The sequence below is a fragment of the Condylura cristata genome, unplaced genomic scaffold (genome assembly GCF_000260355.1).
Source record: "Condylura cristata isolate star-nosed mole 26May11 unplaced genomic scaffold, ConCri1.0 scaffold00033, whole genome shotgun sequence".
NCBI lineage: Eukaryota > Metazoa > Chordata > Mammalia > Eulipotyphla > Talpidae > Condylura > Condylura cristata.
This window is the reverse complement of record NW_004567134.1, coordinates 14,935,096-14,954,487: the sequence shown is the minus strand read 5'-3', so window position 1 is coordinate 14,954,487 and position 19,392 is coordinate 14,935,096. Positions and strand designations below refer to the sequence as shown.

General features: G+C 50.4%; 1 protein-coding gene across 2 annotated transcripts in view; it reads left to right on the top strand.

The window, feature by feature from the left end:
- Nucleotides 1-12,132, top strand: part of PPARG (peroxisome proliferator-activated receptor gamma) — a 97,777-nt gene extending 85,645 nt beyond the window's left edge. For both annotated transcript variants that reach the window (XM_012732101.1, XM_004692368.2), the window contains exon 7: nucleotides 11,666-12,132. In XM_012732101.1, the coding sequence (XP_012587555.1) occupies nucleotides 11,666-11,913 (248 nt within the window). In that variant the 3' untranslated portion in view covers nucleotides 11,914-12,132. The remainder of the gene's footprint in view (nucleotides 1-11,665) is intronic.
- Nucleotides 12,133-19,392: the final 7,260 nt, after the last annotated feature.

Sequence of the window (19,392 nt, the reverse complement as noted above, 5' to 3'; positions counted from 1 at the left end):
TTTAATAGATGTTGTTGGCTTTGACTTTCAACTATGAAAATTTAAAATGGTACCTTTAATGCAGAAGTTGTATGAATGAGTTTCTTGTAGCCTTATACAGACTATCTTCACAGGAGCCAAAATGCAGATCTCATTGGGTCTTCAGAATAATGAAAGAAATGGAAAGATGATAGCCAGTCACAAATGATTAAAATCTTTTCTCTATCATTATAATGAAAAGAAAAGCCTGTGAATAATTTTAGATACCCCCCCCCCATAAAGGATTTACCACTACTAGTTCCTGTATCATTATAGGCAGATCCTTCCCTGATCAAAGTTTGCTTTTATAGACGAAGCCTCCCCTACAGGCATTAACTAAGGATGACTAGACTGGATGCCATGTTTGTTCAGTCCACAGGAATTTGACTCTCTTCTTACTCACAGAAGTTGATTGGGTATAGGCCAGAGGAGGAACTGCTAAAGTTGCTTGCAGTCCAAAGTCTGCATTCCGGTAAGAACAGAATCTCAATCACTGGTAGATGGTGAGACCGGTATTCCAGAGTGTGGTCTATTACAGTAAGATATATAATTCCTCAGTTTGTGTTTTTTACTTCCCTACCCTGAGTTTTCCAGAAAGGGAAAACTTTGATGTAGGCAAGAGACCTTGATCTGGTTAAAAAAATTTCTAATCCTGTCTTAATAAGCAATTACTTACTCCTCTACAGTTAATTCTGAAGTGTCCAAGTAGCATTAGTGATTTCAGAAAGAAGCGCTTTGGGCAGGGATCCTGCTGTCCTCGTTCTGATGTAGCCCTGGGTCACAGGCGAGCCTGGTGCGGGTGAAGGCACTGTGACTACGACTTAGGGAACATGGGGAGGCAGGCACCAGAAAGCTTGGGGCAGAAAGGAGTGGAAGAGATTAAGGGGGGGAGGGGCAGAAGGCCTGAGGGAATTTGGGGGGTCATAGTAGCTGGTTTGGCCCAAATAAGTGTTTGCTGAGAAAAGGGGAGTTGCTATCAACTTCAGTGGAAGAAAATGCTGATGCCTTTAGATTAGGTACTTAGATTGGCCAAGCACTTAGCATTGTGTCACTCAGCTCTCAAACCAAACTTGCTGAGAAGGATGGCCTAGTTCTCAAATTTTCCTCTTCCTTTTCTTTCTCCTATGAGCTTGAGGCAAGAAAAATGAGACTGGAAAGGACAGTACTTTGTCGTTTTTGAAGATCTTATTGTCTCTCTGAGTCCTAGCAGTTTGGGTTTATATTCTCATTTCATGGAGAGAACAGTGAGGGTTATTGACTTAAGCTCTTTTATCTAAGACCCAACAAAAGTGAGCAGCAGAACAGGACTGACACCGAGGTGTCCTGACTGTCACCTCCAGTCTGCCACACACACCCTGCCTCTGCCACCTGCTCACAGGGCAGATCAGTTCATCATCCTTGTGTTGGTGCTGTGACCTTTGCTTGTTCCGCCATGCTCCCAGGACCTGGGCCCCTCAGCCAGCAGAGGCGCTTCCTCCACCAGAGTGGTCAGCCCAGCTTCCCGCGTCTGTGCCCTGGCTGGAGAGGTGGCGTCAAGAGTAATAAAACTGCCTCCAGCAGGGGCATGTTTGCAACTGGCGCCTCAGCCTCCTGCCAGCCCCCAGGCCCCACCAGTAAACTCCCCAAACCTACCCAGCAACCCCAGCCAAGTGGTAAGGCTGACAAGTCCCAGGACACTCCATCGGACGCTTTGCCCCCTAAGTGTGTGCTGTTTGGTGAAGAAAAGCATCAGAGGGCTCCAGCTGGAAGTCTGCAGCGGGAAAAGGCTCTTTTTGTTAATTCAAAACAGTTTGGAATCCAGTACTGTTCTTCCCAAACTTCCAAGATAGGAGGGAGGAAATTCACAGGATTTTACAACCCACTTCTCAAGGCAGAGTGCCATCACCATCTTAATGATAGAGAACCTACAAACGTTGGTCCAGGGCCACTGAAAGCAAGTCATCTGCCTCCTTTGTGTCTGGCCAGGTTATGCAAGCCAGCTCTGCAGGACCGCCTTTTGCCAGCAGTGCAGCCGGCCTCTTTGGAAAGCGGCTTTGGGGAGCTGCTTTGGCTTTGGGGAGCTGCTCCAGGAGGGACAGTTTGCATTTCTGCTGTTGAGCAGACAGGGAGAACAGGCAGAAGAGCTGTTCTGGGCTCTGCATTTGCAGATCAAACAAGAGTAGCAATTCCAGGACAACTGGGTAGCTGTCTGGGCCATCACCTGGACCTGCTTCTCCCCTTGTTCTTGACTAGATGCAGGCTACTTAATTTGTTGGAATTCGAATAAGACAAAGCACAGTGCCTGACCCAGAGCAAACATTAATGAATGAACAAATCTGAGGTCCTAATAATAACGCACGTACTGAATACTTGCCTGTGTGCTGCAAGTACGTACTGAGTGAACCCTGTAGCTGTGTTCATAATGTTTGTTGCTTCTTCCCTGCAGCTCTGCAAAGTCTCCCATTACTCCCATTTTGCAAAGGATAAAACTGTGTTTAGAGGAATGAAGTTCTAGGTCTCAGAGCTGCTAAGGGCAAGACCAAGGCTGAGAGCTGGTGCCTCTGACTCTACAGCTGAGCCATCAGCACTCTGCCCTTTGGTGTTGGTGTCGACGTGTCGAAGCGTTCTGTTCCTTTGGTCTTGGAGTTCTTTGGCAGTTATCAAAAATGACCCATTTTCATATTGCCTCCAAGAATTCCAGGTTGTCACCAAGATGTTACCAATATCCAAAGCCTTTTCCTAAGAGGCCCCCTCCGCCCTTGCCTCACATAGTCACATCCTGGGTTTCCAAATGGCTCTGGGACAGACAGGATTCCCCTGCTGACCCTGAAGGCAGGTGCTGTATTCTCAGATGAGTTCAGGTAGCGTGGCCTCTTGCTGATGATAAGCTCTAAAAGTATATATGGAGACAGCCATGCTTAGTCAGATACCCTCTCAGCCCAGGCTATAGAGAGAGAACTGGTTGCAGAAAAATTTATGAGAAAAAGTTAAAATTGTTAAAATAGCATCCAGTAACTTCGTTTCTCCCTGCCCCTTTGGAAGCAAAGATCAAAACCACATACTTGCGGTAGCTGTGGGTCCCCTGGTCAGAGCCCGCAGGACACTAGAGGGTGAGGCCTGGGCTGGGCCTGTCCCCTCTGCCCCCTTCACAGCCTTGAGGGCATCTCAGCCCGCAAGTGGCCTGCCTGCAAGTGGCCTTTCAGTGTCATCCACCAGTCGGAGGACGGTTCTGCAGCCTCTGGAAAAGAAGCAGGCCCGCAGGCTGGTGCCCCCGGGACCAGGGCTCTAGTTGAGGGAGACCCTCCTCCTCCACCCCCCTCCCCTTTCCCAGCTTCAGGCCTCTGCTTCCAGGGGTCCCCAGTCAGCAGGGAGGGGACAGAAAGCGCCAGGAGCACGGGGCAGCGTTCTCCTGCCCTCCTGTGCTCCCAGTGCCCACCTCGCTCACTCCCATGGATCCTTTGGGCAAGACTCAAGCTGCTGCCTCTTCTGTAAAAGAGGCTTCTTCTGGTTCTTCTCATGAGAGTGAGGCTGGGCTGGGACATTTGACTCCTGGTGTGACCAAGCCCGGACAGCCCAGAAGAGTGTAGTTACAGCTTGTTTACCAGTGGAGACCCTTGGGGGCGCCTACTCTGAGTCTGTCTCCCACGGTGCTGCCCCCACTCCCACCCCAAGCTGTCCCTGCCACAGGCGGGCAGGCCAGCAGGATGATGGCTTTAAAGAATGACTCAATTTGCCTTATCTAGAAATACCCCATTTGTTTGCTCGTTTCATAACCTCTTGGACTTCACTTAGATAAAGGTGAGGTATATTTATGAGTTCTCATCTGGTGCCCAGATTCTAAAAGCCAGACCAAGGAGGCTGGGGATGAGGGGATTAGAATCACCTGAGAAGGTTCAAATGCACACGCAGGCTTTTGCTGTGTTCGCAGAGTAGCAAAGCATCTTTATCTGTGGCCGCTTCAGAAATAAAGTCCCTTTCCCCTCCCGGGGCCTGGTAGGCTGGGGTCTGAGCAAGCGAGGAGTGTATTTGACCCCAGAGACTGACCAGGGATGGAAAGCCAAACTGCTGAGTCATTCCTGTCACCACACCGGCTGTCTTGGAAGAGAGTCAGTCAGTGGGCTGCTCTTTGGAGCACTTTATCATTTTGGTTTCTCACAATGTGTGTTTAAACTCTGGGTGACCCCAGGCACCCATCCAGGCTGGCACAACGCACCAAGATTTCAGACAGATCATCGAAGGTGAGGCCCAGGAGGGGTCCGGTCACTCAGCAGAGACCAGCATGGGTTCCTGAACCAATTCTGGGGTGAGGGGGCCTAGAGAGGCTGGCTGGGGCCGTAGAGAGCTGCAGAGCCCCAAGAGCCCCATCTTCCACTCCACACTGACTAGATATGAGATTTCAGGCCATTATCTTCCGCCCTGAGCCCGGGGTTCCTTATCAGTGCCCCAGTAAGTGAAATAAAGTCAAGTGAAACCTCTGGCCCAGCGCCTGGGACGTGCTTTGCTCACGATCAGGGCTGATCCCCCTTCCCCCCTCTAGGATACTATTTGAAGTTGCTCCACTGCAGTCCTGCCAGTCACTTTGTTCAAAATCCCACCAATAGTCATTCTTCGAGTCCCTTATTACAATGTAAATACCCCGGGGGGGGGGGGGAGAGCGGCTAATCCCTTTATCAGCCATCCCTGTGAGGGGATTAGTCCTGGATTCAGAGCAAAACCCCAAGGGAAAGAGATACTGGAGGAAGGGGAGGGGCCTGAAAAGCTGAGGGAAGAACTTTTAGCCCCACTGCCCCTGAGGAGTTAGGGCTCAGAGACGTCCTGCTCCAGCATTCTGATAAAGTTTGGGGCACACGATGTGTTGAAAGGGCACCCGCAGAGACTGGAGCGAGCACCTGGGTGGTGAGAGGCCAGATGTCCTCAGAACTCGTAAAGACGTGCTAAGGACGGGGGAGGCGTTGGGAGGGTGCGGGATGGAGCTGCAGAGAGTGGACCTGGGCACTTTCTGCTGCCACCTACTGCTTAGGTCGCTGTCGGCACTTCCAGGGGTCCAGGAAGCCAGGCCCTGGGCGGGAGTGGCCCTGGCCGCAGATGCCTGAGCCTGAGTGTCCTGTACTGTGGGCCGGGGTCGCCTTCACCTGTCCATCTTTCCTTCCTCTTCATTTCTCTCTGTGAACTGGAAGCTGTTAGAATGTTCGCCCAGTCCCAGAGCCCCCTTCTCAGCTGCAGCCTCGCCTCAACCACGTGCTCACCCTCGTCCACCGCTCAGCCTCTGTCTGGTGTGGCTGGTCCTGGCCACCAGCAAGCATGGTCCTCTCAGCGGTAGGGAAACAGAGGTAGAGGGTAGGATGGAAGACTGAAAAGAAGGGAGCCCGTAGGGAAAAACATTAGGAAAGCTAGAGAAAGGGCCCTGGAAAGCAGAAAACAGGAGCAGAGAGCAAGGAGGAGAAAGGCAAGTGGAAGAAATGCTGACGGGAATAGTGGCTGCTCACCCGCTCACTCGCTGTGTAAGACGTAAGACGTGGCTCTGGTCTCACTGTGAGTGGATTACTGTGGTCTCCACTTTCTCATTGAGGAAACCCGGGCACAGAGAAGTTAAGACACTTGCCCAGGGTCACCCAGCCAGTGCATTTTAAGGTTGGGGTTCCAACTGCTTCTCACTAAGCACAACTTCTTTCCAATTGTGCTTGTGTTTGTATATGAGAATCACCTGGGAGCTCTGAAAAGTCTTGAAAGACACCCACCCACCCACCCAGGACGGGTACTTCACATTCTCTCTAGCTGGAACCCAGGCATCAGCCTTTGGTCAATCTCCACAGATAACTTAGTGGAGCCTGTGTGGAGAGTCACCGCTAGAAGGGGCTCCCCTTAATTTTACATGTGAAAAGAACACTTGGGAGGCTTTCTCCTATTTTCGTAAAAGCAGGCTGAATCCCCAGTTCTGCTTGATGGCACCAAGATGGTTACTCAGAAAAGCAACACAGATATCTCATGCCACCTCTTCAAGGAAGTGACTTGGGCACCACGGTCGTTGAGTTTCATTACTGCTCTTAAACTCGCTTACGTGTAGCCAGTTCCCAGAAAACCCAGAAACCCCAGAACCCTATGCTCTTGGGTGTATGTTCTCACCAAGAACAGCCCCTACCACTTCCCAACGGTGTGTTTGCCACCCCAGCCCACTTTTGCTCCTGACCCCATCCCTGTGGGGATGGCCTTTATTTGAGCCAACACAGAGAATAGATGTATCTCATGAAACTTCCTCACCCATCTCACTCCCTGTGACCTTAGAAGAGAAATGAAGCCAAAGCCCAGGAAGATGACACAACTTGTCCAAAGTCACGTGGAAACTAAGGACTCAGATCAAGTCTGCAGGCTCCAAATCCATTGTTCCAAATCCATTTTACCACCTGTGGGTAAGTGGGATGCAGTGGATTAAAGGACATGAGAAAGGCAATGTGAAAAGAAGGGACACTGCCAAGTGTGGGTTCTCTAAGGAGCCCCCTACTGCCCCTCCAAGCCTGAGAAGGTCTGTCACTTTGGCCTCCTCCCCCACCAAATGCCCTGGGCACCGCCCATCTCAGTTTCTTCAGTCCCGGAAAATTAAGAGGGAAGTTTGAAAAAGACAGTCCTAGGACAGAAAGTCAAGAGGGAAGATTGAAAAAGACAGTCCTGGGATGGGCAGCTCTGAGAACAGAGGCCAGCCACCGCCTCTGGTTTTTCTGCCTCTCCTTCAGGAGCCCCCACTTTGAACATACAGCTCCCAACCAAACCGCCTCTTGGGAAACTAAGGGGAGGTGAGTGGTGTCCAGAAGATGCTCAGATGGACAGGTTCCCAGAGAATCCCCAGAACTTGAATCTGCTTCAGATCCCCTCTCCCCTGGGCGGAACCAGATCGGGGTCTCAGGGAGGCTCTGTAGACCTGCCCGCCACCAGCAGTGCGCTCTAATCACTTCCAGCACTGTGTGGATGGAGACCGGGAAGACCTCTTTCCCAATTCTCTGCAGCCTGGGGAGTAGGGAGCCAGTAATTAACTCCAGCTTCCTCGAGAGCTGTGTCCTAGTGTGTATGAGTCAACACGCACTTTCCCAGAAGGGCCTTCCTGCGTGTGTGGGTCCCAACCCTGATCCTGTTCCTCAACTCTAACCCTCAGCAAAGTTCAGGGACAAGCTCTCAGAAGTACCTCTAGGAACAGCCTCTTATAGGAACCAGGCTGGTGGGGAGTGGAGAGGAAGGGGGCGCCCAGCATGGCCGGCCAGGTGACTGGACAGATGTCTGTGGTCCCTCACTTAGCTCAGAAGTGTTTGGGTGGGGTGGAGAGGACAATGGCAAGAGAAGTATAGGGGAAGAGAGCAGAGAAAGCCTGTAGTTGGGAGGAAGGCGGCGGGTGGGAATCAACTCTGACAGATCCTTTTTGCCCTGGACAGTAAGGTTTGCTTGAAACCAGAGGGAGGTTTTGTAAGCTGCTGTTGTAAGTGTAATGTGTGAGCCTGTCCGTGTACTTTCTCGTTAGATATTGAGTTTATCTGCCCAGTGTCACTATGTGAATTACAGAAAGAGAATTATAAATAACAATAAAGCTTAGAACTTTTGAGTTCAGGTTTTAGAGATCATCTGTCTGGTCTAACCCTTTCACTTGCAGAGGAGAAAATTGAGTCCCTACGGTGGGGTTAAGCAGTTTGCCCAAGGTCACTGCACTAGTTAGTGAAAGACCCGGAAGTAAAATATCCTGCTTTTTCCCTACTCTGCTGCAGTCTGTTTGCTTTGACTGAGGCTGTCAGTAAGACGGACAGAGGGACAGAGCTGTAAATGATCGAACTTGTCACTGGAAAAATTATAAATCAGTGGCCACAAAACGTCAGCCCTTCAGCCAAACTTCATCCGTCACATCATAAAAAGTAACTTGCCAAAGGGGGGCTTGAAAATCCAAACCAGATCCTTCTCCGCTCCTGGAGGGGCCGGTTCCATCATCCTGCACCAAGGCCAAGTCTTCCCAGCCAACTGAGCAGTTGCATTTTAGGGTTTGGTTGTCTGAACTGTCATGATGAATGGAACCCACTAGATTAATGGGAAGTCTTCTGCAGAAGTTTTGACCCTACGGATGCTACTCAAGAGGAAGGAGGAAGGGGAAAAGGCAGGAGGGAGGGAGCGCCCCCGGGGCCAGAGGGCCCCCAAGAGGGGGTGTGGTCCTGGCCCAGGGAGGAGCCACCTGGAGTGAAGCTGGCACTCAAGGGGTCCACCTGTGGGTGCACCACTCACCTGGGACTCTGGGATGTCTGTTAGGAGGAGTGAAACCTTAGGCACCAATCCAGGGCCTGGTTCCCCTGAGGTGTCAGGGTCTTCAATGTTATGTAGCAGCTGGAAGGAGGGAGCAGCTCCTGCAACGCGTAGTTCTCTAGGCCAGGACTCAGTCACTGTTTCATTTTAGCATCTGAGATTTTTGCTGTTGGCTCTCAAGTCAGATATGAAATTAAAAAAAAAAAAAGACCTGGCCCTCCCTGGTGGCGCAGCGGGTTAAAGCATAGCAGTAAGAAGCTAAAGCCGCTTCCGCATGAGTTTGATCCCCACCTGCCCCGGAGGTGACCACATGGTGCAGCAGACCTCTCCTGACCCGCCCGCTGCTCCCCTCAGCAGTGGACTCAGCAGTGGACAGTCAGTCGGCCTGTTCTGCTCCCCACTCTGTCTCTGGTGGCTCTCCCACCCTCCGCATCTCTGGCCTGTACCCCAGTTCTGTTTGAATAAATAAATAAATAAATCTTAAAAAAAAAAAAAAAAAGACCTAGTCCAGCCAGTGACATGTGTTAGAGAAGTTAAAGGAAAAAAAGTCAAACCAAAGGTAAGTCTCCTTTCATGAGCGCAAGTTCAGAGCTCTGGCCCCCCATGGCCTTGCTGGCACTGCTCTCCCCTGACCTGGTGGCTGAAGGTCACTGGCTCTGCAGATGCTGAAGACACTATTCATGGCAGACTTCTCCCCTGAATGGTGATTCTGCCTGTGGGCTTGCTCACCAACCAGGAGAATTGAACTTTTCAATCCCGGATTTGTAGGCGGAACAACCTTCTCACTCATTAATTCAGCCCATTAGCCCTTCTGGTGTTTGCACTGCAAGTTCAGAAGTGATCACAACGCAGTCACTGCTGCGGGTGGGCGGATGGGAGGGTGGGGTGGGCAGGGACAGACAGGAATGGCAGTACTTAGGGACCAGGGGATGGGGTGTGTGGAATGACAGACTCAACGGACAGATTCATGTTTCTGCCCTGTCCTTGACTAGCAAGAGGCTCATCATGTGTAAGCATAACTCCTTTGGAGTTACTGGGAAGACTGAGTGTTGGCTGTGAGAAGAGCAAGGCGCTGCAGGCAGTCTCTGGAGAGCGGTCACCACTGAGCAAATGCAATCTCCTAGTAACTGCAGTGAATGTCAGGGGTCTGTGGACATTTGTCACAGACTTTCTTTTGAAGGAAAGGTTGAAATCATAGAGGGGAAAGGCAGGTCAAAATGTTTCAGGGGGAGGCACGGGGTCTGTCTACCTGCCATCCCCTGCATGAGGTTGTGACAGGACATAGGAGGTTTGGGGAACTTGGGATGGAAAGAGCTTAATGTGACTGGATCTAAGGGATTATTACAGAAACAGAGGCTAAGGATGAAGCAAAAACATCTATGGTTCTTTAGTTTTCAGGGAGAGGGACAGAGCTAAAACTAGGAAGAGGGTAAATAGTCTTTGAGAACTGAGGTGTGGAATAAATACAAGATATCATACAAGTGTCCTGAATGTTCTATGTAAACCCTGCACTCCTCTTGTGAGTCTTAGTGAGAAAACCATATATTCTAACCACTCTGCTACATGCTTACAAATTACAAAATAAAACTTAGAAGTTAGAAAAAAAAGAAGCTAGCACCCAGACTTTTCACTTGCATATCTGAAAACCTGGCTCTATATAACTTTTAGATTTAAAAAATAAATCAGAATAATAAAATGGGCTTTTAGGAAAGACCCACAAGAGTACTATTTCCCCAGCTCCGTGTGGTGAGGCCAAATGACTCAGGAAACTTTATAGTTTTAAATGCATCAATTAGAAAACAAGAAATGCTAAATAAAACTTGATGGATTGTGCATTCAACTCAAGGAGAAGACAAACCTAAACAAAGTTAAAAGAATTAATTACTTGAAACAAATGTAAAGCAATGTAAAGCTGTGTTTTTGTAATAAAAAAAAAAGGATAAGCCTTTGGCAAATAAGAGTTTTAAATGAGAGACTACACAAATAAACAGCATTCTGTTAAGGGGGGGGATAAGGATTAAGAAACTTCAGATTCTAGGAAAATATTCTGTACAACTTTATTCCCACTTAAGTCACTACAATTTTATGGACATGTAGTAGGAAGCCTGAATAGCTTTAAAGCTATGAAAGAAACGTTAGTGGTGCCAAAGAGTCATCACCAGGCTCATATGGTTCTTCCCATGAATTCCAAGAAATCATCAAGGAACAAATCTTTACTCCACAGAAATAGAAGGAAAACGTCTTGATTCCTTCTGTAAGGCCACTTAACATTGTCACCCAGACAGGCAAAGGATGGCACCCACAATGGCAGACTCTGGACCAAGCTCACATATTTTAAAACCCTAATTAAAATGTTAGCAAATGAGCACAAGGATATAAGGAATTCTGTTTCTCTAGATGAGTTAAAATAAAGTCATCTGATCATCTCTTTAGGTCAAAAAAATCTGGTGAAATGCAACAACATTCCTGACTAAATTACCATAGTAGAAGCATTAGCCTTTGCACTATGGCAAGAAAAAGAAACAAGAATTGTAAACTGGGAAAGAAAAACCACATTATTTTCAGATAGCATTTTCTATGCTAAATAAATAAATTTAAGCCCATGAGAAAAACTATTTGAATGGATACGATTCAGGAAATTGGAATCAATTCATTATATTAAAATCAATCATTTTTTTCTAGACATCAGCAAGGATCTATCAGAAAACGTAACAAAAAAGAAAACCAGAATGCTATAGAGAATTAAAACCAAAGAAATAATACACATTATAAAGTAATTAAGGATAAACCTAGTAAATGGACATCAAGAGAGACCTATACTAAAAAGTTTAAAAGTAATTTAAGCTCACCATTTAAAAAGTTGAACAAGTATAAAGAAGAAAGTGAAAATTATCTGCAGCTTTACCACTGAAAAGAAACTTCCTTTACAGTCTAGCCTTTCAAACACTACCGGTATTGAAAAACTATGTCCTGTCTCTTTGGAAATACATATAGTAAGGCCAAAAAAAGAAGAAAAACTTGTTTTAGAAGCTTATTTAAAGCTGAAGTAATAAAATAACTTGAGGTTATAAACAAAGACAGCAAGAAGGAACAGAAGTCGAAAGTAAGGTTTGTGGGTGAGGAGAAGAACGCTCGGTTTGGGGAGAGGATGGTCTCGCTGCCACACTCTGTCCACTAACCACATAGATTAGCGCTGGCCCGGGGAGAGCACGGACGGCCTGCTTCCCACTTCAGCATCCTGTTGGCAAGTGCTTGCTGGCTCTTCCATTCCCCTAACTTAGAACCAAAAAAAAAAAGCACCGAAAAGACGGTGAGGAATTTGGCTGAATATGCCCCAGAGGTGGGGCCAGAGAATCTTGTAACTGAACCTCCTGTTCTGTTTTCCATTCTGCTCCCCCAGACCGCCCAGGTTTGCTGAATGTGAAGCCCATTGAGGACATCCAAGACAACTTGCTGCAAGCTCTGGAGCTGCAGCTTAAGCTGAACCACCCCGAGTCCTCCCAGCTGTTTGCCAAGCTGCTGCAGAAAATGACAGACCTCAGACAGATTGTGACAGAACATGTGCAGCTATTGCAGGTCATAAAGAAAACTGAGACAGACATGAGTCTGCACCCTCTCCTACAGGAAATCTACAAGGACTTGTATTAGCAGAGAAGTCCCGATTCACTGACCACGTTTGCCTTCTTCCGATTGCACTATCATGTTGAGGGAAAATCTGACACCTAAAAAAAAAAAAAAAAAAAAATTACTGTGAAAAGTGCATTTTAAAAAGAAAAGGTTTTAGAATAATAGATCTATTTTATGCATATTGTTTATAAAGATACATTTACAATTTACTTTTAATATTAAAATTACCACATTCTGAAATCGCTGGTTACATGTGAAGACAGTTTGATGTTGCCTCACACTATCCTTTTTCCCTTTCTCATTCTTTCCTTCCTCCCTTTGATTTCCTCCACTTTCTTTTCTGTTTTACACATTTTCAAAATGTGAATGGAACTGTTGATTAATTTTCACTCTCAGTAAATTAATTTTGTACTCCATTGACAACCACCCTGAGCTCTCCGTCTGCTTTAGTGAGCACAACTAAGCAGGAAGGGCACCTGCAGGAGCAAAAGTGCTCAGAGCTTGTGTGTCTTAACCTGGGATTCAACCTCCCTCCCTCAACAGCAGGGTGTTCACCCCCACCGCAGCCTGCTGAGGGGCCCCAGCGCCCTGGAGGCAGGCATTCTGCTAGAAGCCTGCCCTGCGTCACACATGAGTGTCTTTAAGATTCTGCACCGGCCAAGAAGGACTCACCACTGAGTTAAAATACATTAGAAGACATAGGGTAATCATGTACCAAAGGGACGGTTTAGGCGCTGAGTTCTCTGGGGGTGCAGAGGTCGCAAAGACAAATGGAGATTGGTAGCAATCAAGAGTTAACTCTCAAGCCACTGAAGGTGAGCTCAATGAATGTGTTGGATTTGGTGTAGGAGACATTTTAAGAATGAAAAATAGCAGCAGCAGCAACAGTAGTAAAAGGAGAGAGCAAAACAAAGCAGAGAGAAGAAGAGATGCTTTCTGTTCTCACACATGAAGCCAGACAATTCCTGGGGCCGCCTTGCCCACAGCGCTCTCATTTTCCTGATCTCAAAGGCTAATGAGCGTATGGTTCAGGCCATGATGCCTCCCCCACAAGTAAGGAGTACGCTCCCCACAGGCAGGAACCTTCTCGGCACAGTCAGTAGATTAGCTGAATGATGTACCTTGCTGGCCCACAGTGTCCTCACTGTGACACAAGGGTGCCGCTAAGCAGATGTCCTGAGGTCTGTCTGCTCCAGGATGGTCATTCCACGACCTGACTTGTGCCCTCGCCACACCCTTTACACAGCTTTCCTTATGGTGTTGAGACTCTGGACCACCAGCCTCTGCGTGGGAGGCTTTCAAGTCAAGTGTCAGGAAAGGCCTCGTTCTCCTTTAGCCGCAGACAGACACATCTCCAAAGAGTCAGATTACCAGAGTATGTAGGGTCCTTGGCCCTTTAGGAGAGACACCTTCTGAGCTCCAGCCTTCAGAAACACCACCCCACATGCCATGTGGGGCTCCCAGCCTCCAGTCTAAGTGACATCAGAACATCGGCAAGGCCAGTGCAGTCGAGGCTGCACGAGGCCAACTGTTCCTCCCTTGATGCCAAACACAGGAAACTCTGCCCCACCCCCTGACTCTCGGGAGGCCCTTCTAGGTGTCTTCGTGGGGAGTTGTTCACCTGAGAGAGCTTAAGAATGAAAACATGCAAGCAACAGATGAGGCGAGGCAGGTTCTGCCTCCAGGAGAACCCCGTTTCAGAGATGCCCCCACCAGTCTTCCAGTGCTGCCTGCACATACTTCGCACCAGCGCCCACTCCGCAGCCCATCCACACACGTCCACTTGCTCGGGAAATGGGCAGGGAGCCGCTCAACTTGGCTCTGATACTCAGCATTCAATAGCTTTTAAATCCTGGCAACTTTCAAATTCCCATTTCACTGACTTTCTCCCTGTGGCTTGGATGGCCATTTGCGAAATATTTTACGACACATGGGATACAGCCTCCCGAGCTCCTGCTCCGTTCTCCATCTCCTTTCCCGCAGGATGATTCACAAGTTAATCAACAAGTGGATCATCAGTTATTCATAGTACTTTCTCTGGACACAAATACACTTAGGGATTTGTGTTCATAAAAATAGGAAGAAAAGTAACGTTGGTCAAGAGTCAAAAAGCAGAGAAAGGCTTGGCAGCCCCGCCAGGCGCTCCCCCAGCACCTCCCTGGCCTGGGCCTGGCCCTGCTCCCACCTCGCTGCTGTCTGTGGCCCAGGGCAGAGCGCGTGCCCGAAGGAATCATATCTGCACCCCCATCTCCAGCCACAGTCCAAATGACCTGAGTTCCCGGTTTCTTTTTTAACTTAGATGAGAAGTTAGAGGGCCAGGACTCTTCATAGAACTCAAGAGAGATGGCAGCATTAGCTGGTGTCACCGCAGTCTCCAGAGCTCAAGGAAGAAGCAGGGATGCTTAGACTTCGGGGGGTTGACTTGATAACTGCTGGATTCAGTGTGGCTCTGGCTGGCTGGTGTCTTTGCTCACCCAGTCGTTCTGATTGAACAGGCCAGGGTGATAGGTTGAGAATTGGCCCCAGGACACTTACTCCCCGGGAAATACCGAATGGGGATCTACACTGGGGGGGTCTTAAAGAAAGACAATTTCAGTTCTAAATCCCCCGAGGAAGAAGCAAAGTTCTTCTCTCCAGCAGGCTCTTCCTGTTGCGTTCTCTTTCATTCCCTTTGCCCTCACGTTCTCAGGATGGTTTGGGGTGATGAGGACAAGGGCTGAGATGCCTGTTCTTCACTAGATAGGCACCTGGCTGGCTTGCCCCTCCGTCCCCCCACCCTGGTGCGTGGTCCCGCTCCTGGGTGTCTCTGTCTACATTGTGGTCAGCATACCACCCCTCGCCATGTTCATGTTCACGGGCGGAAGCGTTCAGAAGCCCGACAGCTCCTCTCATCCCACCTCTGAAACATGCTGTATCCCTCCTCCGTGGAGTCAGCCACCCAGGTGACCCTTCTGGAGAGTGTGACTAGGTCCAGCCTCAGTGGGGTCACATCAGCTGCTGCTGATCGGGCTGGTAAAGCCCACTCAGCAAAAGTGGTTACATCCTCGAGCCCAAAAAGCCTCCAGCTGCGGGGAGGCACAGGGATATGCTCAGAAAGCACAAGATAGTGGGCCCTGCGGTGACATCTGGGGTCACACAGCCTAGCAGCACCATCAGGAACTTCCCAGGACACAGCAGAAAGAAACAGGGGTCCAGGGTTTGGTCAGGCAGAAGGGGGGTGTGTAAAGTCAGCTCTAAAACTCAGAACCGCTCTGAAGGATCCGGAAGCGCTCTCCTTTCTAAGCATCTGCGTGACGTCCATGTCCTCGGCCTGCCTCTGCCTGGGGGTCACTCATGCCACATGCTTGTTCCACACCCTAGCGGTTCTGCCTCGCTTCATTCCTTTCAGTTGGGTTGCAGTCTGTTAGCCCAGGGGCTTCATGAAGGATCCTGCACCCCTATTGTCACCGCCTGCTTGCCTAGGGGCCGGCCTCATGCCCCCTAAGCCTCCAGGCCCCTCTCCATGATGGCAAGATCATTCCTATCCCACATAAGGCTTGCACATCCTAGCGTCCAGAGTCTAGGCAGGTCCTGCATTTGTCTTAGGATTTTAGCAAATTGCAGCTCAGAGCAGCCAAACAGCTCTGACAGATGAGAACCCTGAGGCTCAAAGGCATTAAGTAACTTACCCACGGTGTGAGAGTCTTCCGGAATTAATTTCAGCAAAGGTGTTAGTTACACATGAGCTTCTAGAACACTGACACCACCCCCTGGGAGAGAGGGGCCCTTGAGGCAGAGAACCTCAAAATACCTTAGAAACTTGAAGTGAGTGTGAGTGCACTGGGCGTGAAGGGGAGAATGGAACAGAGTTCTGGGAGGCAGTGTTGCGTCACTCAGAGATTGTTGTCGAGGACCCTCGGGACTGAGTGTGGCACAGAGAATGTGCAGCTGGTATCCGAGAGTGAGCTGCATGATGAGTCCAACCCCACTGCTCCTTGTGGGTTTGGGCTGATCTCCGTTCCTCTCTAGGTCTACGTTCCTCTCTCATGTACAATGGGACCACGCGCCCATCCTGTTGGGGGACCACACGCATTAAGCATACAACGGTGCACAGTGTTTCGCTGGCTTCTCGGCCCACCCTGACCAGTGTGTGTGTTGACTGCAGTGACATTGTGCCCGCCGCGATTATATAAGGACCCTTCAGTGCAGGAAGTGGCCTGAGCCCATGGAACAGGCTGTTCTGGCCAAGCTTTCTGGGCACTACCTGAATATTTTGTGCATTCCAAATCAGGCTGAAGGGATTGGGTCTCAGCATTTGTCAGGGCAACAATAACAAAAACATCATCCTCCCCGAAGTATTTTGCCCTCTGTCCATATGCCTTAGGAGAAAATAATTATTTGAGGGACAGCAGTTGTGTTCTGATTTAGAGCAAATGTCAGGATGAGGCTAAGAAAACATTTTCTCTAAAAGTTGTAGGAGTTTTCTCTTGTGGCTAATGCTGCTAATTTTAGACCAATATTACATGCTTGCATGTCCAGAGGGGCTAGAAAGAATAAGAAAATTGCTAATTTGGGTCTGTAGGGAGTGGGATGGGATATTTCCATCCCCTCTGGGGTTTTGTAAATTTGTTCCAGGCCAAAAGTTCCCAGGAACGTGTGGTTCCTGGGATCTACTGAGTGCCACTGGGCAAGGCCTAAAGAGGGCCCAGGTGCCCTTCTGCAGGGGTCGAAGCTCATGACCCTCTGCCGTGACGCAGCACAGGAGACCACGGAGTGTCCAGCACACGCACTGTCATGGGAGGCTGAGCATCACTTTGTCAGTGTTTGGCCTCGGTGAGGCGCCTCCCTCTCTGGGGACATGCTACCTGGCCTACCTGCCCTCAGCAAATCGCACCTACCCCCTTCATGAAGAAAGGCACAGGTCTCAGCTTTCCTGCCTTAAAATGGGAGCAGTGGCGCCTGCCCTGCTCGTCTTACACACAGGGCATGAAGGAAGCAGAGCTGCCTTTCAGCGTTAGCACAGACAGGGCAGTCAGGACCCGTGCAGTGAGGGAGTCGCCCACGCCACACCACAAAGGCAGGGGCAGAGCTGAGGCTGGACCACAGGCTTTGTGGGGCCCACCAGCTCTCGCCACCCCCTTCTGCTGACTCTGGAAGAGCCCATGACACATTAGCTCGCTCGCAGAGGGCAAGCTCGTGGCATCAGAATCTTCCGTTTGCATGTTGGCTGTGCCAGGAAGTAGCTCTGCAACCCCAGGCAAATTGCTTCTTCATCCAGTGAAGATCCCAATTCCTACCTGTCAGGATATCGTGAAGACTCGAAGTCATATGTGGGAGGCACTCCGAGACCCCTAAACAAAACCTTCTGAAGATAAATCCCTCCAACCTCACACACTTTGCAGGCACCGGTCCTGACCTGGGGACCCTGGAGAACGGTGTCCTCAAGCAGAGAGAGACTCTGAGAGTCCACCCCGTGAGGAACAGGCTGCTGTCAGCTGGGTCTGACAGTGGTTGGCCATGGATCTTGGGCGCTTCTCTAAGCCTCAGTTTCCCCCTCTGCACAGCTAGGACACCAGGATCTTGGGAGCCTCTCAGGGGCTATAAGGGAGCCGGAGTTCCCTGGATGGCCCTCAGAGGCCAGTGCAAGCTTGTCCCAGCTCCGCAGCCCCCCTCCCCCCAACCCCCACCCCAGCGCCTGGGCCTGGAGGGATCCGGGCCAGCGCACAGGCGAGGCCTGGGGCTGATCCAGCCCAAGGGGGCGCCGCCTCTGAGGCTGGTGGGGCGGTGCCGCTTCCCAGTGCAAGCTGAGAGCTGAGAGCGGGGCGTCCCGCTGAGTCAGGAGTTGGCAGCCCTGCGCTGGGGCTCCCTGGCCACAGGGGCTGCCAGCGGGGAGGGAGCCAGGAGGCCTCGGAGGAGCCGGCCTGTTATCGATGATGCCGCCGCCACAGCGGCTGGAACGGAGCCCCAAAAAAGCTTCGCAGTGGCCAGGCCTCCCAGGGCTCCGGGTGGGGACCGGCTCTTGGGGAGGGAGGACTCTTTTTTAGAAGCTGCTGCCTGCCAGCAGGGCTGCCTCAGCCTCCAGCCTCACCCTGGGTCCCCTGCTGGTCCGTGATTCTTCTTCAGGTCCGAGTACCAGCTTTGCTTATAAAGGGCCTGGAGACCTTTCATCCTTCCGCAACCCAGTGAGGTGGGTAGTGAGTGTGCCAGAGTCCCACAGGAAACAAATGACTTGTTCTGAGGGACTGTTGGGGAGAGGTTAGTGCAGGGATGATTAAAGTGTTGTGGGAGGTTTGGGGCACCCAGCAACAGCTGGTGAGATACCCCAAAGCTGAGGCCCACCTGGGCAGAAAGCCTTTCTCCCAGCCCTACCTACCCAGGGGAGGACACTGGAGAGACCAGCACAGGTGGCTGCTCGGCCTGAGTTCTTTGCGTTGCATTCCACCGGCTAATGGAGGGCAAGGCCCAGGGACCAGGCCGAGAAGGGGGCAGGCCAGCAGCGTGTCACCCTCATCCCCGGCCACGGCGCACCGGTGCCTGGGAATGGGCCCATCTCATTTCCTGGAGACCAGGGCTGGGGCAGGAGGAAGCTTTGTCATTTCCTCCCCCAAAAAAACAGATTTTTAAACTTTAAGTGAATATTTAAAGTATCACTTAGAAGTTACATGACTTCATTTGTACGTGCCCACCCCCACACAGCTAATTATCAAAGTCCCCTGAGCCCGCTCCCTGCCTTTTTGAGATGAAGGAAATCTAGCTCAAATGAGCCCAGGAGAGTGTCAAAGGGTCAGTAGTGGTCAGCCCGAGAGGGGTGACGAGGAGATCTGAGCCTGGTGTCAGCTGATGTTCAGTGTTCTCGGTCCTCAGCTCAGAGACGCGCAGGAGAGCCTGGCCGTCCCAGGCCGCCGTGTCCTCGAGGAGCAAGATGTGGGAGCCACCATGCCAAAGTCACCAGCCCAGGGGGCTGGCAGGCCCAGGGTGCAGGCAGGCAGCTTCAAAGCCCCAATTGTCCCACTCCTGGGCTGCATGACCATGGGCAGCTCACTTAACTCCTCTAGGCTTCTGTTTCCTCTTTTGTGATTGACCAAGTTCATACCTAGCTCATACCATTCTTTGAAGAAACGAGAGAGGAAGTAGTGAAACGCACTGCCCTTTGACCCCACAGTCTGGTTGCTGTGGCTTCATACGCTAACAAATTCGAGGAAGAGCATGTGCCCTATGGCTAAACCCCGGCCTTGCTCTTTCAACCAAAGAAGGCATCAAGGTCAAATAGATTCTTTTAAAACTTCCCAAAGGAGCTGAGCACTAGGGATTCCAGTGCCATGGAAGCATGGGAGAGTCTACCTGTCCAGGGAGGGTGTCACAGAGAAGGTGACATTTGAGGTGGGCTGAAAGGACTTGTGAAGGTTGTCCCGGCAGACAGAGGGCGTCGCGTGCACGGAGGCACGTGGGTGCTGGGAACAGTGCATATTTTGGTGTGGCTGGAACAGAAGGCTGCTGGGGCAGGAGAAACGGCTGCAAGAG